The sequence below is a fragment of the Salvia splendens genome, chromosome 16 (genome assembly GCF_004379255.2).
Source record: "Salvia splendens isolate huo1 chromosome 16, SspV2, whole genome shotgun sequence".
NCBI lineage: Eukaryota > Viridiplantae > Streptophyta > Magnoliopsida > Lamiales > Lamiaceae > Salvia > Salvia splendens.
In genome coordinates this window covers 6602717-6622141 of record NC_056047.1, presented here as the reverse complement: position 1 = coordinate 6622141, position 19425 = coordinate 6602717, and the positions used below count along the sequence as shown (strand labels likewise).

Here is a 19425-nt window from a genome sequence, read left to right as displayed (position 1 = left end):
AATTCATTACTACTATGTGATAGGAGCAGTATATTTTAAAAATAGAATTATAAATAAAAATCATTACTCGTATAGTTTATTATAAGAACTTCAGATTATAAAAGACCTTCTTTTTTTTATTCTGCAATTAAGGGAGTATTTTGTCAAACTTAAAATTTAATGGTAGTCATATTATATTCCTTTAAATTATAGTAGTAACTAATTAAAATAGAGGAAGCAAAACAAAGAAAGCACTTTGCAATATTTTGGACACGAAATAGCTGAAGATAATTGGGTTGATTATTATACTTAAAAAAATTCGTCCCCATTTTAATAGACACATTTTATTTTCTAAGATCTTTTAACAAATTTCTGTAAATAAAAATAGTACTCCACTTTATTTTACCCTCTTATTAATTTAAATCCGTGCTATGTCAAACGATATTTTAACAATATCACAATAATTTTGAGAGAGCAATATAAATTTAAGAATTTATTAAAAAAAAATACAATTTTTAAATTTAATGTTTTTTTTTTCACTACCAAACTCGTTTGGCTTTCTCGTCCTCTCGATTTAACTTTGAAAATCGCACTACGAAGAACTGATCATTTTGTGTTCTACACTGATCCACGCGATTCAGTCGATCTCTGCAATTCAGGTGTTTATTCGAATTTACCTTTTGTTGTATTTCTATCAGTAGTTTTTTGGTTTTTTCCTCCAAATTGTCGAAAATAGTCCCCTTTTTCACCGATTGTGTGTATTCTCTGGTCGATTTTATTGCTTTAGCAAGTTTCACGACCTGATTTTTATTTTATTTTCAAAATATCATTGGCGAATCCACAACTTTCTTTCTGATTGTTTTCTGAAATTGTGCGATATTGTTCTTGTTACATCTAGATCATGGCATTCTCTCTGTTCCTTTATCTTAAAGTTTGTGAATGATATGAAGTTTCCTGTCCAAAACTGCTGCTTTCGTGGATAAGCAAGCTCGTAAATTGTACTAGCAGTAGTTAAATTAAGACCGATATTTTGTAGAGCTAGTTTAATTTGAACAGAAATCAAGGCATGCTTTTTACTTATGATATTAGAGATATATATATGTGGAGAGAAAAGAGGGGTATGCATTCTGTCCAAATGGTTAACAAAGTTTAAATTTGAAATGTGAATTAGATTTTTGCCATTTGTTAGTACCTCATGATTTTTATTTATGTTTTTTTTATCAGTTGATTGATTTGTGGGAAAGAATTACCTCCATTGAGGCTGTGTCGTTTTACTCATGTCAGTGCCAAAAGAGGATGGCATGCCCTTCCCTTCTGAGGTAACTAATGATCTGATCTTTTCTTCGTGTTATTCAATTTTTGAGTAGTATTTCATGTGTTTGTTTCCCTATTTTCCATTTCTTGTTTTCAGATATTTGGTAATGCATCTATCTATGCTGATCTTGTTTCTAAACTTAGCCAGCTAGGTCTAGCAGATGCTCCATTTCTTGCGCTCTGTGTCCCTTTCTTTGTTCATTACAAAAGAGTGGGCAAGATTCAATGGACTCTCTCTACTGTGAGAAACTTGATTGAAATTCACTTCTTATTGGATTTGATGTGCAGCTCTTATCAGACGTTTTCGATGAGCTTCTTGATTGTATTATTGTTGATGTTGCATCAGAGTCGCACCGTATAGCTAGGCTAGGCCTTGACCGTCATTTGGATGATGAGGAGGAGGAGTTGAGGCTGTCAGCTGAGGCACGAGCAAGGGCATCCGACCCTAGCCATAGTGGGGAAGCCAATGGTAAATATGTGGTTGACATATTTGGGCAAACTCACCCTGCAATTGCTAATGAGATATTTGAGTGCATGAACTGCAGCCGATCTATTGTGGCTGGGAGATTTGCTCCTCACTTGGAAAAATGCATGGGGAAGGTAATGATTCCCTTAAAATCAAACTTGATGTAGTAACACTCGGCAAATTCACAGCCATTTCTGTTTTGAGATCTGATAAAAATTGGATCTTGGAAGTTGCATTCTTGGTCACCTTGTTTTTCTAGCTTGTTCTTGAAATGGTTCGGTTTGCAGGGTAGAAAGGCGCGCCTCAAGTCGACTAGGAGCTCGACAGCTGCACAGAACCGCTACTCTCGAGGGAGCCCTGTTTCCAATACAAACCGTTTGGCTAACGGAAGCGCTGGAAATGCAGGTCATGAATATTCCAATGGAGCATCGGAAGAACCATGAGAAGACACAGTTCATGGTTACTTCGAGCTCGAGCCTTTAGGTACCATGACCCCCAGCCCATCGAGCCTACAGTATCCGCCGTGACCCATCCCAAAAGGATTCATCAAGCTGTTACTTGCTTACTTAAAACAGGTTCCAGTCCTGGCTCATTTCTAAGATACAGTTGGGATTTGGCATGTAAAATAGAAAAAAATGGATCATTAATATGTGAAATCTGATGGTGATTTCTTGATACTACTGCTGCTTAAAAAGGAGCTTTTTTATGTGTTTATGTGATATTATGTGAATTTAAATTCCAGCAACGGAGGTATTCAAAATGCATGTATCTTGTCCATATATGGATATTACAAATAAAAAAGAAGGCCCAAAAAAAGAGAGACAAGTTTTCGTTATTAGACTTATATTATTGTAAAAGATTCTAGAGAATCAAAGTGAGAAATGTGTGAGAATGAAAAGAAAAAAGTTACGAGTGAGGTGGAATTGAATCGATACCTTTTCAACTATTGCCATGTAGTGGGCATCTTGAATGTGCGTTTTATCATCTTGGTCGTTTTTTCACTTCAATCTTGATAATTATTTTTAAAAAAAAGTTTTAGCTTTTGTCATTATTGTATAAGAGTGGTTGAGAAATTTGAAAAAAACTTTACAAATTAGAGAAAGTGAGAACACGAAGAAAAACTTTAGAAATAGTCAATTTGAAATAAAAAGCTGCATAATACTACCTCTATCTCCCATTAAGTGTCATATTTTTCCATTTTATTTTGTCCCAAAGTGTCACATTTTTCCATTTTAGTCCGTCCCACGTTAAGTGTCACATTTTTTCATTTTGGTCCGTCCCACAGTAAGAGTCACATTTCACTTTTACCATAAATGATAAGTAGACCTCACACTCCACCAACCAATTCAACTCACATTTTATTATAAAACTAATATATATAAGTGAGACACATAGTCCACTAATTTATTAAACCCGTTTTTCTTTACATTTTGCACTCATATTAAATGTAACATTTAATATGGGATGTAGTAGAAAAAATAGGTGATGGCTGTAAATTTAGGAGGTAGATAACTTAATGCGCTTCGAATCATCTTAAAAAGGGAAATTCTTGGATTTTTTTTCTCAGCCGCAATATGTACAAAGCACATGTTAAATGCAAATCAATTCCCATTTTGGAAGCATTAAATTCCCCTTGATTGTGTCATCTATATCTCAAGATCTTCCATTACAAACTTAACAAAAAAAATTTCTTGAGAGAGAGAGAGAAGAGAGATGGAGGCGGAGCAACAGCAGAGGAGCTTCATTGAGTACACAAGTGGCCTATTTCGTGAGGTGAGACAGACATGGAAAATAATTTGTTTTTGGTAATCTTTTCTAAAAAAATAGATTTTTTTTTACTAATTTTGAGGTTGTTGTATGATTTTGGTGAAGGGATTCTTGGATGTTCAGTTTAGTCAGCTTCAGATGCTTCAAGATGAATCCAATCCTGATTTTGTGTTTGAAGTTGTTTCCCTTTTCTTTGAGGATTCTGATAGGCTCCTCCATGATCTCTCCCTTGCTCTGTGAGTCTCTCCTTCTCTCTCTCTCTCCCACTATCTCTATCTCTATAATTCTCATTTGATGGATATGTTTGGTTCAGAGATCAGCAGAATGTGGACTTCAAGAAGATTGATGCTCATGTTCATCAGCTCAAAGGCAGCAGCTCTAGGTAGCAAGAAACTCTTTTACAATATACTGCTGTATACATATTTATACTACATTGGTATTTCTTGTAATAGGAACTTATTGTTTTTTGGTTTGACAGCATTGGTGCACAGAGAGTTAAGAACACTTGCATTGCTTTCCGCAGCTTCTGTGAAGAACAGAACGTCGAAGGGTTAGGCGTTTTTCTTGAGATTTTAGATAAATGCATTGAGTTGTGATCTAATTTATGGTTGAAATATTAGGTGTTTGGGATGCTTGCAGCAAGTGAAGCATGAATACTTGCTAGTCAAAACCAAGCTTGAGGCGCTGCTACGGGTTAGCACCACACAACTTCTATCATCAGATTCGATTTTGCATAGTTTCATCCACGTACATCTGGAATGTGTCCTTCGTTCCTGACCAGAACGAAGAACGCATTTTAAAGACATTTCTGCCTCGCCAAAATCTATTTTGAAAATCGAATGCACCTGCTTTCATGTACTTTTGAGATGTGCCATTTGTCCCGTTGTTGTTAAAATCTATATTGAAAACTAGATGCACTTCTACCATGGCATTCACGTACATTTGAAAATGACAAGCACTTTGTATAGTTGCTTTCATGTACATCTGCAACATTTCGTTCGTTCTGTCCACACTCCACCGTGGCCAGAACGAACTACATGCATCCCATGAGTCCAAAACGCATCTATTTCGACCTCTCCTATCTTTTTTCTAAAATAATTATAATCGTAACATTCAAGCATTAATCACTCTACAACTAGATCAATACGGATAGTGATTTGTTGTGTTTTTTTTCCCCTGCAGTTGGAGCAACAAATTGTGGCAGCAGGTGGAGCAATTCCCATATTGAACGAATTCTGCTGAAGAAAATGCAGGAATAAGAAAGCAATAGTAATCTATTTTGTCACAAGTTTAAGGTTGCGAAAATATTTTCAAGATCATTAGTAATTTCTCAATGTGGGAATTCTTATCTGTTTGGATATCATCAAATTCCAATTTAAATGCTTTTATTCTGAAACAAGATCCTAGTACAAACAAATTATGATTCCTAGTTAAGAGCTGTTGCCCCTTTCCCCCAAAAAATTACTTACACACCAAAAACAAATGCTTATACATGATTTTCAGAAGAGAGTAAACCAGCCAACGCCTTATAGGTCGAACCTCAACCATAGTAGAGTGAGCTAGTAAATTTACAGATGGATCCGGCACCTCCTGCGGCCCCGAGAGATAGGTCAGCGTCCAGAGTTGTCAAACAGGCAGCTGTGTATGGTTGATGTGATCCGGCCTACCCGTTGAGGGTGGACCACGGCCGCACACACTCCAAAACAGACACCGACGGCCATCACCGCCATTACAAGGAGCCGCCAAGTAGAAAGCGTTCTTGAACTCCAAGACCTACTCAGCCTCTCCTGAAGATCAACATTCATGATCACTTCGTTTTGCAAAAGCGGGACTGTCGTGTCTTCGCTTAAAGAGGGCCGGGGCCTCACAGGCCCGATCAGTTTCTTCACCGTTCTCTGAAGACCCTGAGAGATAAAGTTCTGCATATTATAATAATGAATGAAACCAACGCGATTATTTGCATGAGTACTCGTTGAATGGTATGAAAAATGTAAAGACGTGTGTGATTTACCAGATTAGATGACGGGGTGAGAGACGAGGCATCATTTTCTGAGCTGTGGCTGCAACAGTTTCCACTTGGTGTGGGGGTATCGGTAACCACTTTTTCATGTGATCTAGGAGCGAGCCTTCTCCGAGCAGTGTTCATATTTTTCTGTAATAGCCTCAGGTCGGAATCAGAGTCGCTATCAACCAAATCGTTGTCCATTGCGGATCTCAACGAGCAACATAGTCCACCCAGAACGACTGTAGACTCCTTTTCCATCAAGTACTTCAATAAGCAATTCAATCTTAGAATGTGGGACGATGTCAGCTTTTGCTTTGATGCCGGTTTCTTCAGCAGCCAAGCCACATCTAAGACGAACTCTGAGAACTCAGCTTGCCGTGAAGCGAGAACTTCACATGCAGGCCGTGGAGATGAACATTCTAGTTCTTGGGAGGAGGAGGAGAAGGGTGTTGCAGACTTTTGTTGCAAGATCTTCATTTCTGCACACGTTTCTTTGTCACCAACGAGGACCGGGATGAAGTTGGACAAACCAGACTGGTTTTCAACCTGCAGATAGGGGGCCGTCTATGTAAGAAAGACGTGCAACAGTAACCACAGCAGTTAAATTTCACTCAAGAAAGCAAGTTTACAGCACGAAAATGTTAACTAATAAACGAGCGTCTATAATGATGGAAGCATTGTACAGAAAGAAGGGTAGAACAAGAAAATTAGATAGCAAAATTGAGCAAAACAGGATAAGGTTAGCAAATATACTCACCTCGACAAAACCAGGGCCAGAAAAGGCAATATCAATTTGAGGGACATATATCTTCAACAGCTGATGGTCAGCACTATTGGCGTGGCCTTTCTCACACGGAGATGAAACACGGATTTTATATGCTAGGTACTGTCCGGAAAATGATATTAAAAACCTGCATGCCATCAGACGACTAATCATGCAAGATAGCAGAGACATTCACTGTCAATTAGAAAAAGTATTCTAATTCGAGCCAATTTTAAACACTAAAAATGATAGTTTCGCTCCATATTTTTTTCTTCAAAGTAATGCATCAATCTTACCGGAAGTTTGGTTGAAGTAGATGGCTTCCACAGGCCACGAATTCCATTGGCCTGCCAGCCTCGAAGCAATTTGGATAAATGTAATGAAGCTTCGGAGCTCGATGTTTTACTTTAACCTCATGTACCAAAGTTGCATCTGTTTTCACAAGAGTCCCAAGAATATAAATAAAAAAGCTATCACCATGACCAAAGCCAATTTAGTACTCCTAATTCTCATTGAGATAACGAATATTCTGCCAACAGACCTTTTGTGATTCGAAAAATCATGTCATTCAGATAAACATGCATTGCACCTCTTCCCGACAAAAGGCTCCCTGGTGACGAAACAAGATTTTTGATGCATAAAGCCGGTTCCTCCAATAACTGATCAATGCAAAACAAAAACAAAAAAATTAAACGAAAAGTATTTTATCAAGAAAATGACAAAACAATCTAAAAAGACAAGTTTATCAAATCAATATAAGTATTTAGAAACCCTACTGAATAGATAGTGATGCAGTTTTAACATTTTCTAGCCATATGCATAAATACGCGAATGGGATCCATGTACCTTACGCCACACTGGTTCTGGCATTGCAATAAAAGCAGTCAAGATTGTACAACCCGGACGGATATACCCCTCCAACTCAACAGGCATGCTAGCCAACCATTGGAATATCTACAAACACACGTACCAGCGTATCAATAATAACTCCACATGCATTTAACTTAAAGAAGCAGTTTAAGTAAACTGAACTGTAACAACTAGAATACTTGAAGTCGAAGGCGTCGAGGAAATTCAGCTGGATTCCAGTCATAGAGCTTAAATGAGATCCTACCTGCAGGGCACTGCAAAAAATATCAAACAACTGCAACTTAATTAAGCCATGGTTTACCAAAAGAATAAATAAATGTGTGGCCATACCGCGGAGGAAAAACTACTCTTGTTGTCACAGTGGGGTGGAGACTGCTTGAATGTCGGATCCTGTCTATCAGCTTTGGTGTGAGGTTCGCCAGAGGTGGATAATGATACAATAATATTGCTTTGGAGATTCTGTGAGCCTCGAACAGAGACCTGCCCATCTGACTCCAGCAAAAGCTCCTTCTCTTCAATCTGACCGTTCACACTTATTCCATCTGGACAAGAAAAACGAATTAGTATACCCAGTTACCCTAATAGTTGGAGCCAGGCATTTAAGTGAAGATCAAGCTAATGTCACTTGTCTAACTGAATGAAATAAAGATGGTATGTTGGAGGATAATTGCAGCATACCTTTTCCAGCATCATCATCGCCGCTGAGATCATCAGCCAAGATTATCAGTTGAGATTCCTTTTCAGCAGATTCTTTAGAATCATGCGGTTTCCTTCTACGCCTGTTATTATGACGTTCTAGTTTCCTCCTACAACTACGTTTGCCCTCATCAAAATCTGACAAGATGTGGAACCTGCAACAGTAGCTTTCAATATCAATTCATTCATCAAAACAACTTCATCTGCAAAATTGAATGCATAAACATCATGGTCATCTTTCGAAAGGCCGAAATAAATGAGGCCCAACTTCATAAATGAGGGGGGGCATGAAGTCGAAACCACTGCCATATCTCTAAGTAGCTTGTAGATATAAGTCTAAACCACTCCCATATCTCTAGAAGCTTGTAGATGTAAGTCTAATCACTGCCATATCTCTAGAAGCTTGTAGATGTAAGTCTAATCACTGCCATATCTCTAGAAGCTAGTAGATGTCAAACTCTTCAAACCAAGATTCACAAATGCTACATTTTGGCATCCAAAGAAGTGGCAGTGAACCACATAATCCGGTACTAAACAACAATAAACGCAAAAAAAGAGAGAAGGAATTCAATCCATATCCAGCATATCAAGGCAGAATTAGTCACCAACACAAAATCAAGAAAACACCACACAAGCAAAAATCACATCTTGACCAACGATTTTGCACATCCCATCATCAACGTAATCAATAAATTACCTTTCCAAGAGCACTATATAAGCATTGACCGACGCCAAATCCAGATAAATATTAAACACAATACGCACCATCCCACTAATCCAAAAAGAAAAAAGATCCCAACTTTCCACATCGCAAGCAATCCATCAGCAACTTAAATGAAAGAAGAAGAAAAAAAGGAGCATACTTTCCACACTGCTGGCAGTATCTCTTGGCCTCGCCATCAATAACCACAGAGACCGCATTCGCGCAGCGCAAGCAAACACGGTGGCGCTTGTGATACCCTTTAAGCTCAGAGATATCATCCTCGCAGCCCGGCACCTGGCACCGGGCCGGGCCGCTCTGCCCCCTGGCTACCCGGGTCCGTTTCTTACTTGGGAGCTGGCGCTCCTCCTCAGCCAGCTTTGCGTCCAATTCGGGGCAAGCGCAGGGGACCCGGGCCAGGAAATTGGAGCAGAGCAATCTGGGGTCCCTTTTCCTCACCGCGCCGGGCTTCTCTTGGGCTGGGTCGGACCCACCTGCCTGCTCCTGCTCGGAGTGGGGAAGCGACGTCGCGGGGTGAAGGCCCTCATCGACGTTGAAGTCGAGGAAATCCGACCAGTCGAAGAGGGACGATGCGGTGGGGTCGTCGGCCGGAATTTGGGCTTCAATTGGTGGAGTTGGGATTTGATTTTGCTTCATTATTGGGGGGATTTTGAGGTTGCCTAGAAAATCGGAGAATTTAGCAGCAAAGTCTCCTCTTTGTCGATTGCTGAGAAATGGATTAAGGGTTAGAAAAGACTCCCTCTATCTCTCTCTCTCTCTCTGCGAATGTTGAGAGATGATGTCGTTAGGTGGCGACACTGCTGGAGAGAGAGAGTCTGCGCTTGCTTTTGAAGTTTGAACAATTTGATTGATGTTTCTATTTCTATTTCTATTTCTATTTCTATTTCTATTTTGGAGAAGAAAGAATCTAATTCTATTTTCATTTTATTTATTTTTTCTATGGTTAATTTGTAGTATTTCAATTTGAGCTTAGGTATTTCTTTTTCATGGGGTAGAATTTAGAAACGTGCTTATTGAATTTATTTTATTTGGCGAATATTTCTTATAATTGGCTCTTCGCATTATTGTAAGAACAAGTCCCGTTTTGATTCCAATGTGTTTTGGACTTTTTCTCAGTGAATATTGTTTAGTTGTTTGCGTGTGATGGATTTAGTGTTAAAATATGGAGATTTCGTTTTCGGGTCCAGCTATATTTAAATTATGTAAATGTAATAAATAATGCTAGAGTCAATGTTTTGGATTCAACTTTTCACCTTTTGTGAGTATAATGATACATAGTGGAGTATCTGTATTCTGTATAGATAATGATTATGTGTGTAGTGTAGGGATGGTTGCATTGCATGCAAATGTGCTGCCTCAAAATGACCTCAAAACAAAGAGTAATAATTTGAAATTTTCAACTGAATAAACTTCTCATAAATGACCTAAATTTTTTTGTGGTCGACACTAGTTTAGCAAAGATCCACCAAACTATAATTATGAAAGCGGCCGACAATAGTTTTTTTCTTTTCTGTTCTTTGGGATACGACAAGAGTTGAATATCAATATTTCCCTTTATATTTCTTACTACTACTACTATTTATTTTTTGTCACACACATAAAAGAGGTAGTAGTAAAACGGGTTCAAATCATCAATACGGCAAAACTGGTTAATGTTAAAAATTAGCAGTAAGGCAAAAATCATTAACCAAAATGGCGCTATGATAAATTAAGCCATCTTTGACCTCAAAATAAATTTTGATCAATTTAATTGACATAAAATGCTCACTCTTTGTAATCCAGCACAAACGAATCATATACAAATATACAATCAATTTTTTTACTTTTCATACAGTTTAAGTATTCCTATTTTTAGTTATCATATTTTATTATTCGTATGAAGGGAGCGGGTGAAATCGTACACACAAGGTTTTTTTAAAAGCAAAAAATATCTTGCTCATTAACTAGGTGAATTTTTTACTACTAGTACTAAATAAGAAATGTAGTATATGTGTGAGAGTGATGGATGAAATAAAATGGCGACATTATAGCGAAAGGAACATGTGAGGCCCAATTTAGATCGTACATTGGGCATCAAACATTATTGTTCTCATATTCTTCTATTATGTCTATTTGACTATTTATATTTTCTATTATCGGAGTATTTCTTATTTTTTTTAGCGCAATTATATAATGCCACGATAGTTAATCAATCACTATCGTCTATCAGTACATCTATCACATGCATTAGCAAGCTCATCACATCACATAAGTACTTAAACAAGTGTGCACTCCACACTTCCAACTTATTTGATGTCTCATTACGATCATATTGATCAATCAAGTTAATCCAATTACACTAAAATATCGTAGATTTAATTTCGTATTTTGTGTGATTGTTAATTATTTGTTTTATATAATCTTGAGTGATGTGGCTAGGCTATTGCTGGGCTATTTGCTTGTTTTGATGATGTGTGATGCGAAGCATATTTCCTATACTTTTCCCCCTTAGACTATACATTTATATGTAAATTATTGAAGCTGTGAAGTACATAAAGAAACTAGAGCAAACTTTGCAGGAGCTGGAGAAACGAAAGATGCTGAGTCTCAAAGATTCATCCTTGATCCAATGGAGAGAAGCATATGTAGGGGAACTGCAACTGCAGGGCCCGAACCCGGTGTTTGCAGGGCCCGAATTCAACACATGGACATCTCCTAATGTAATCCTCAACGTTTGTGGGAGGGACGCTCAAATCAGCGTGTGCAGTGTTTGAAACCCCGGCCTCCTCTCCGCCGTCTGCTTTATGCTCGAGAAGAACAAATTGGAGGTGCTTTCTGCCCACATCTCCTCTGATCGAGCTACATGCATCTACATGATCCATGCCCGGGATGTTAAAGCTGGAAGCTCGTCAGAAGTGCACGCTTGAGGAGTCCAGAAACTTCGCCCGGTCGGGCGATTGTATGTTACAAAACACCCGGTCGGGCGATTTCAGTAAAGCATTCGGAGTCCAGAAACTTCGCCCGGTCGGGCGATTTTCCATTTCTAAAACACCCGGTCGGGCGAAATGTGTTATGAAGCCCAGAACCAATTTACCCGGTCGGGCGATTTCGACTATCAAAACGCCCGGTCGGGCGTCGGATCTCCTAACTGCAATTTGGCAGTTTGTTGGCAGTTTTGCTGAAGAAAGAAGAAAGAGGGGCAGACGGTTCGGGTGCTAGGGGGAGACGATTTTTTAGAGGAGAAAAATTGAGAGAGACGGACGAATCTGGAGAGCAATTTGGTGGACAAAACTTGAGATTCAATTGAGGGGAAAGGACGACACGTGAATTGGGCATTTGGAGAAGACAGTGAATAGAAAGTGACGTGTTGTTTTGAAGAAAGGAATTGATAGGAGAGTCCAAGTCAAAGCTGCTATTTTTCTTCAAAGCTCCATGATTAAAAGGGTTTTCCTTCAATTATTTATTGCTCCTAGTTTGATTATGAGTGGCTAAAAATCTGGTGTTGCTCCAAACATGTAAATGGATAATTTGTTCAAGTGATTTAATCTATGTTCTTCTCTATCTTATGATCGTCGTTTCCACAATTTTCCTTGTTTGAATCTATTATTTTTGGTGCATCATTAGTAGTAGTACCATAATCCTAATCAAATGTCTCTTTAACTTTGAATAGGATAGATCCTTGTGACGATGAATTATCAATTAGAGTTGTTTAGACGATAATTTGGTAATGGATTTCATGAGCTTATAGTAATTGATCTTTGATTCTCGCGCATCCGTAGGATTCTTAGATTAATGAAGAGTGGTTTATTGAATATGTGTTCAACTATTCTTAAACTATTGTATGTCGAGCATGTTTAGTGCTAGCATCGTGAATTGATATTAAAGTCCCGTACTTCATAAGATAGAGTTGGCTATTAGAATAAATCACCGTTTTATCCGTGAATGTTTGGAGTAACAAGTTCTTCTCTTAATTCGTCTTACTCGTTTTATTCCTTTTAATTGTTTTAGCTTAATTTTGAAAATAAAATCTTCAAATCAAAATACCTTTTAGTATGTCTTTTCTTTGCTTCGGAATTAAATAATCTTTCCTTCCCTGTGGATCGACACTCAAAGTACTACATTCGACTCTGTAATCTTGCAGAATCGTTGTAATATTAGAGTTATTTTTATTAAACTTGAGTGAACATACACTTGATAATTAAACTCGAAAATTACACATCAAGTTTTGGCGCCGTTGCCAGGGAAGGCAATAGATTGTTTAACTTCTAGTTTGTGTTTTGTTTTATTTTTATTTGATCTTTCTCTTATTCTTGTAGGTACTCATTTCGTGTTCTTGGAGGTGATAGCCATCTACCACGTCTGGACTTGAAGACGAAGGAGTATATTTTCTAGGTGACTTCTTTTAACTCTTAGTTAGGTAGTTTAGTTTTCACTTAAGCACACACGTTTTATAGGACTTACCCCGAAGTTGTCGAGAGGTCTCGCTTTCGGTTATAGGAATATATTGTGCTTGGTGTATTTTTTGTTGTGTAGGTAAATTTTAAAAAAAAAACAGAAAGAAAAGTGAATGCACACACGGTCACAGGGTACACCACCGTTTGGATTACTCTGTTATCAAAGAAGAAGGGTTAGAGGTACTTCAGTTGAGATCTTTCCGGACTATCCGAGTCCAATCAGAAATAACCGGCTTTTTGGTGAAGAAAGGGAGGATAGACAGGATTCAGACGGTGAATCAATGGCTGAGAACAATGAGATTCCACCACCCGTGGTGAGGTTTGGCGACACTCTTAGGTCGGGAATTGAGCACCCGGGGGAGTTTGCCTACGCAAATGACAATGTCAACATTCCACCTCACTACATTAGTTTGGTGAATGGAGGAAATCTTTTCCATGGACGAGATGAGGAAGATCCGGTGAGCCATCTCAATGCCTTTTATGAGCTGACAAATTCTCATAGACCTCCAATGTGGAGCATCATCGAATCAAGGGGGCCCTATTTCCGTTCTCGTTGAGGGAGAACGCAAGAGCGTGGTATGACTCACTCCCGGGCTACAACATAGCAACGTTCCAAGAGTTGAAGACGTTGTTCCTCTTGGAATACAATTCTCCTATGAAGATTGAGAAGTTGAGAGAGGAGATCACCTCTTTCCGACAGAAGTATGACGAGTCCTTCGCGGAAGCATGGAAGAGATTCACGGAATTGATAAGGAAATGCCCAAGTCACGGACTAGCTCCGGGGCATGACCTTTTGAAATTCTACAAGGGACTCAACAGTGAAGGCACGGGATTGGTGACTGCAGGTTCGAATGGGAACCTAGATGATCTAACTCACGATGAGGTGAGGGCTTTGTTTCAAAGGCTGGCCAACAATCAACGGAATTGGCACAATCCAAGACGAGGGGCTGATAGAGCAGGAGATACATTTGGTGCTACAAAGGATGCGGAAAGAGTGACCGCAATTGAGGCTCAACTGGCGGACATTAGCACTCAAATGTCGTCGATGACAAAGGCAGTTAAATCTCTTCAACTGACTCCTCAACCCCAAGCTGTGACGGTGATGAGATGCGGGTTGTGCCAAGGCGGGCATCATACTGATCAGTGCCCAAGTCTTCAAGGACCTCCCGTGGAGGATGTGAACTATATTGGCAACAATCGCCAAGGGTTCAATCAAGGCAACCAATATAACAATCAGCAAAATTGGAGGCCTCAACAAACGGGATGGAATCAAGCTGGTCCTAGCAACAACTCGGGTAATCAATGGAGGAACAATACTCAACCCCCGGGTTATGAGAAGAAGCCATCAGTCGAAGATCAGTTGGGACAGATTCTCTCTTTTATGTCTAAGAGTCAAAAGGAGAACGAAAATTTCAAGGACAAGACAGTGGAAAAGTTTGGGCAGATGGAGGCTACTATGAGGAATCTTGAGACGCAGATAGGGCAGCTTGCCACGGCATCACACACGAGGATTCCTAACACCATCCCGAGCAATACCGTACCTAATCCGAGAGGCAACGAACAGTGTAAGGCAGTGGTCTTGAGAAGTGGTCGTGAGTTGGATTTGACACCATCAATGGACGGCCAAGGTACTTCCGGCATCTCACACGCAGGGGCGGACGAGGCATGTAAGGGAAGTCCCGCGTTGGTGCATGGTGCCCAACATGGTCAAGAACAGGCTGCATCCGGCAGCAAGGGACATGGTGTAGAATCCGAAGTAAGTGAAAGGTTGTCAGCAGAAGAGAAAGGAAAGCAGAAAGCAGAAATGGAATCAAAGAGACAGATGATGACAAGTCCAGCACTAGATCCGAAAAGCAAGTTCAACTTCCCCGATCATATTCCTCCTCCACCATATCCACCCAAGAGGAAGAAGAGGGTCCCTAAAGAGAAAAGCTTTGAGTGGATGATGAACGTGATTCGAAAAGTGAATGTGGATGTATCGTTGGTGGACCTCTTCACTAATTTCCCCAAGTTCTCCAAGTTCTTCAAGGACATGATGGCAAACAAGGAGAAACTTCAAGACGAGGGAATAGTGGCATTGAGCATGAATTGCTCACAACTGATTTCGGGAATGATGCCCATGAAGAAGAGGGATCCAGGAAGTTGTGTGATTCCTTGTGAGATAGGCAACACAATCTTCACGAAATGCTTATTAGATCAAGGATCGGGGATCTCACTGATGGCGTTGAAAACAGCACGTGCCATTGGACTGGAGAACAGAATGGAGCCCATCGACATTGCTCTACAATTGGCTGATCACTCCATTGTGAAGCCCACTGGAATAGTAGAGGATGTCTTGGTCAAGGTAGACAAATTTGTCATCCCCGTGGATTTCATAGTCTTGGACATGCCCGAGGACAAAGAGGTACCAATTCTTTTTGGTAGACCATTTCTTGCCACGGGAGACGTGTTGCTTGGGGCGAAAGACAACTCTGTCACGTTTAGAATTAATGGTGAGCAAGTGACCATTAATGTGGAGAAAGCGATGAAGCATCCTAGTGATGCAAAAGCGTGTTTTAGAGTGGATGTCCTTGACAAGTGCATCTTTGATAAGATGTGTTGCTCGGCTAGAATGGAAGGAAGTGTATATGATAAGGGGAGTTTGGAAAGAGACTTTGGTTCGACAATCAAAGTAGATTTTGATGAAAGTGAAGATGCTCAAATTGATCAACCAAGTCTAGAAAATGAATGTGTGGTGGATACTTTTGTAGCAAATGTGAAATGATGTGAATCAAATTGTACATTTTTATTCTCCTAACTTTACATGATTTATATAGTTGATGCTTGCAAAAGTATGTTTTTGTGGTGTAGGAAGAGGAATAAATGGTGAAACAAGAATGAAGCTCGGATGGTGAAAAAGCTGTCCAGAAAGCTCTCAAAATTGACCACCCGGCCGGGTGTATTTTATGCCTAATAAAATACCCGGCCGGGTATGATGTGCAGAACATAAAAATTCCAGCAAGTCCCCAAAATTAGCCACCCGACCGGGTGATTTTGTAATTGTAAAATTCTACCCGGCCGGGTAGCAGTTTGGAAAAGGAGGCAGTTCATGATGAAAAGAAAGAAAGAGAAAAGGCTGTAGAAAAAGGAGAAAAAGGAGTCAGGGGATGTTACGAATGGAAAGAGAGGAAAAAAGAGAGGAGAGAAGAGAGAGATTGGATGTGACGGTTTTTGGGCAGAAAATTGATTAAAGGAGAAGAGAGAGAGAGTTGATTGGACGGTTTTTTGGTAGAGGAGAAAGTGAGAGAAAGGAGAGAAAGAGAGGAAGAAGAGAGGAGGAAGGTCCGGCCTACTCTCCGACGTCCCAACTCCAAATCCCAACTCCACTCATCAAGAGCTTGAATCCTACGGTTTTAATTGCAAATTCACCATGTGTTTAGGCTGAGCTCTCATTGTTGCTCCAAGTTGTAATCTAGGCTTGTACGGATGTTTTTACACCATCAATATCATATGTTTGTGTCCTACAATGTGTTTAATTTTATTCACTATGTTTTTGGCTAATGATGTAGTGATGTTAATTCCTTTGCTATCGTCTCTTTAACATAGCTTAGGATTGATCGTTTGTTGGATTGCTATCGATTTAGAACTGTTCAGGGGATAAATTGATAGTGGATTAGGTAAGTGCTTATAGTAGACGACGTTCGTTCCCGCGCATCTGCAGGAATTAAATGTCGTTGAAAGTTGGTTTATGGAACAAGTGTTCAGCTGACTGTGAACTATACGTCGTAGACATGTTCAGTGCACGCGATTAGGTTGATTAGTTAATCCCAAATATGTGCTTTTAATATAGGTGTAGAACAATACAAGCTTATTGAGCAACTTGGAGTGACATCTTTTTCCTATTTAAAAAGTCTTCCTTAATTTGTAATTTTAGTTTGTTAATCTTGTCAATTCTTGTTAAATAACCTACGCCTCCCTGTGGTTCGACACTCGAAGTACTATAGTCGACTCTGTACCCTTGCAGATAGATTGTAATATTAGAGCTATTTTATTAAACTTGTGTGTTAATAATCCATTAATATAAAAGCTCAAAAATTACACATCAAGTTTTGGCGCCGTTGCCGGGGAGGCAACTGGTTATTTAATTTAGGATTTTTTTTTATTTTTATTTTTGTATAGCTTTCTAACTTTTTATTTTCTTGTTACAGAGTTGTAGCTAGAAGGCTAAGTCGAGCCAACGACTTTAAACAAAGGCGCTAGTTGGGAGGCAACCCAATGAGTTTTTAGTTTTTTATTTTCTCTTAATAAATCGAGGGTTTTGTTCGCTCAATTCTTTCCTTCGATGTATTTTTATGAATTGAGTATTTTGTTTTCTTTTTGTTGCTTTTTTTTTCTCTTTTTGTAGGAGCAACATGGATATGAGACTCATATTGGAGCTTAGGAGGAATCACACCTACAAAGGAAAATACACCCACCCTCCCACCCGAATGCACTATGGAGATCATGCCAAGTTTGGGGGAGCTCTCTTTCCCTTTACTTTATTTTTGTTCTTCTTTGCATGCATTGAGGACAATGATGCATTTAAGTTTGGGGGGGTTGTGAATGATTTGTGATGCATGTTATTGGGTGTATTATATGCTAAAGTGTTTTGAATCATGTAATTGACGGGTGCATACTTTATCTTCGGCTTTCTGGTTGGGAAATCTTATTTGATTTTACTTGATCTTTGAAGCCTAGGATGAATGGAATTTGTGCATGAATTTATTTGAAAGAGCATGTTGTGATTACATCCGATTTCTTGAGTTGAGGAGAGTATGAAAGTCACATGTCTTGTGGAAATTATCTTGGATTGATTTGCTTTATCGAGTTGCGTGCTTGCATTCATTTGTGTTAATGATATGGGAGGATAAGGCACTAGGATGAACTCCATGGCCAAATAATCACAAGCCTAGTCCAACAAATGATCCCCTAGAAGCCACTTTGAGCTTAATTCCCTATTCTTTGTGTAAACACTTAGCCGATCACTTAGCTACTTAAATAAGCCTAATTCTAGCCTCATCAATAGACCTTGCTACTATTTGAGTGCTAAATACAAGTTGAGCTTTGTGGTTGAGTTTGAGTGTGGGTGGTGAATGGTAAAGAGTAGACACTTCTATACTTGATGTAATGTGAAAAGAATGAAGTTCTTAGAAAAATTCAAAAAAAAAAAAAAGAGACGACCTCCAAATTCGCAAAAGTCGAGGTCTTTGCAAAAAAAAAAACAGAAAAAAAGTTATGAAATAAAGTAAGAGCTTTTTTTTTATTTTTTTAAGATGTAATCTTGTCTAGAATGATCTCAAGTTTGGGGGAGTGAGAGTTGGTTGTAATATTTTGTTGTTTAATTTTTGGAAGGAAGTTGTAGGATGGAAGAATTTGGCACTCAAATGTGTAGCCTTTGAGCTCACTATCCATATTTGTCTTACCTCATCCCTAGCCCCATTACAACCTTGAATTAAGACCTTGGACTTTATTGTTGATGCTTGTGGATATTTTGTAAATAACTTGGTAGAGTTAAAGAAGTTTGATATGAAATCCGCGAGTCTTTGTGATTAGTAATGCTTGATGAGTCAATGACAATGGTTTGAGTTGTATGATCTTATGCTTGGACTTACTTTGACATGCACCTTGACTTGAAGTTCTAGGTTGATAAGTGATGATTCATGATAGTGGGAAATCCTGATTGGAAATGTTGGGGGTTTAGATCTTGTCATTCATGTCTCTACGTGATTCACTCTTATGAAAACTTTTGGAAAAACTTTTGTGAGTTGAGCTTCAAAGTGTTGTGTTTTATGTGATCTTGCTCGAGGACGAGCAAGCAAATAAGTTTGGGGGTATTTGATGTGAATCAAATTGTACATTTTTATTCTCCTAACTTTACATGATTTATATAGTTGATGCTTGCAAAAGTATGTTTTTGTGGTGTAGGAAGAGGAATAAATGGTGAAACAAGAATGAAGCTCGGATGGTGAAAAAGCTGTCCAGAAAGCTCTCAAAATTGACCACCCGGCCGGGTGTATTTTATGCCTAATAAAATACCCGGCCGGGTATGATGTGCAGAACATAAAAATTCCAGCAAGTCCCCAAAATTAGCCACCCGACCGGGTGATTTTGTAATTGTAAAATTCTACCCGGCCGGGTAGCAGTTTGGAAAAGGAGGCAGTTCATGATGAAAAGAAAGAAAGAGAAAAGGCTGTAGAAAAAGGAGAAAAATGAGTCAGGGGATGTTACGAATGGAAAGAGAGGAAAAAAGAGAGGAGAGAAGAGAGAGATTGGATGTGACGGTTTTTGGGCAGAAAATTGATTAAAGGAGAAGAGAGAGAGAGTTGATTGGACGGTTTTTTGGTAGAGGAGAAAGTGAGAGAAAGGAGAGAAAGAGAGGAAGAAGAGAGGAGG

At 39.2% G+C, this 19425-nt stretch overlaps 4 protein-coding genes and 1 non-coding gene across 8 annotated transcripts; 3 read left to right on the top strand and 2 right to left on the bottom strand.

The window, feature by feature from the left end:
• Window positions 1–506: 506 nt before the first annotated feature.
• On the top strand, window positions 507–2473 carry LOC121770542 (SAGA-associated factor 11-like). Its single transcript, XM_042167266.1, has 4 exons — window positions 507–638; window positions 1204–1298; window positions 1582–1893; window positions 2047–2473. The coding sequence occupies exons 2-4, from the start codon at window positions 1257–1259 to the stop codon at window positions 2200–2202; spliced, it is 510 nt and encodes a 169-aa protein (XP_042023200.1). The 5' UTR covers window positions 507–638; window positions 1204–1256; the 3' UTR covers window positions 2203–2473.
• An 849-nt stretch (window positions 2474–3322) lies between these two features.
• LOC121771778 (histidine-containing phosphotransfer protein 1-like) lies at window positions 3323–4925 on the top strand. Its single transcript, XM_042168657.1, has 6 exons — window positions 3323–3532; window positions 3632–3762; window positions 3840–3908; window positions 4005–4076; window positions 4147–4219; window positions 4709–4925. The coding sequence occupies exons 1-6, from the start codon at window positions 3473–3475 to the stop codon at window positions 4766–4768; spliced, it is 465 nt and encodes a 154-aa protein (XP_042024591.1). The 5' UTR covers window positions 3323–3472; the 3' UTR covers window positions 4769–4925.
• On the bottom strand, window positions 4893–9430 carry LOC121771777 (squamosa promoter-binding-like protein 7). 4 transcript variants are annotated; one of them, XM_042168653.1, is made up of 10 exons: window positions 8724–9430; window positions 7843–8015; window positions 7495–7706; window positions 7344–7418; window positions 7141–7248; window positions 6836–6953; window positions 6591–6726; window positions 6289–6460; window positions 5538–6077; window positions 4893–5445 (listed from the first exon to the last, which is right to left on the bottom strand). In XM_042168653.1, exons 1-10 carry the CDS (start codon window positions 9215–9217, stop codon window positions 5137–5139), a joined length of 2337 nt encoding a protein of 778 aa, XP_042024587.1. In that variant the 5' UTR covers window positions 9218–9430; the 3' UTR covers window positions 4893–5136. The 4 variants fall into 4 exon arrangements, with proteins under 4 accessions (XP_042024587.1, XP_042024588.1, XP_042024589.1 ...); XM_042168654.1 differs by having other exon boundaries at window positions 4893–5430; window positions 8724–9429; XM_042168655.1 differs by having other exon boundaries at window positions 6289–6442; window positions 8724–9428.
• Window positions 9431–13127: 3697 nt separating this feature from the next.
• Window positions 13128–15778, top strand: LOC121770105. The gene is made up of 3 exons (XM_042166903.1): window positions 13128–13472; window positions 13517–14642; window positions 14727–15778. Exons 1-3 carry the CDS (start codon window positions 13128–13130, stop codon window positions 15776–15778), a joined length of 2523 nt encoding a protein of 840 aa, XP_042022837.1.
• On the bottom strand, window positions 13682–13788 carry LOC121773094. The gene has a single exon (XR_006044667.1). It is a non-coding gene; the product is annotated as a small nucleolar RNA R71 (small nucleolar RNA).
• Window positions 15779–19425: the final 3647 nt, after the last annotated feature.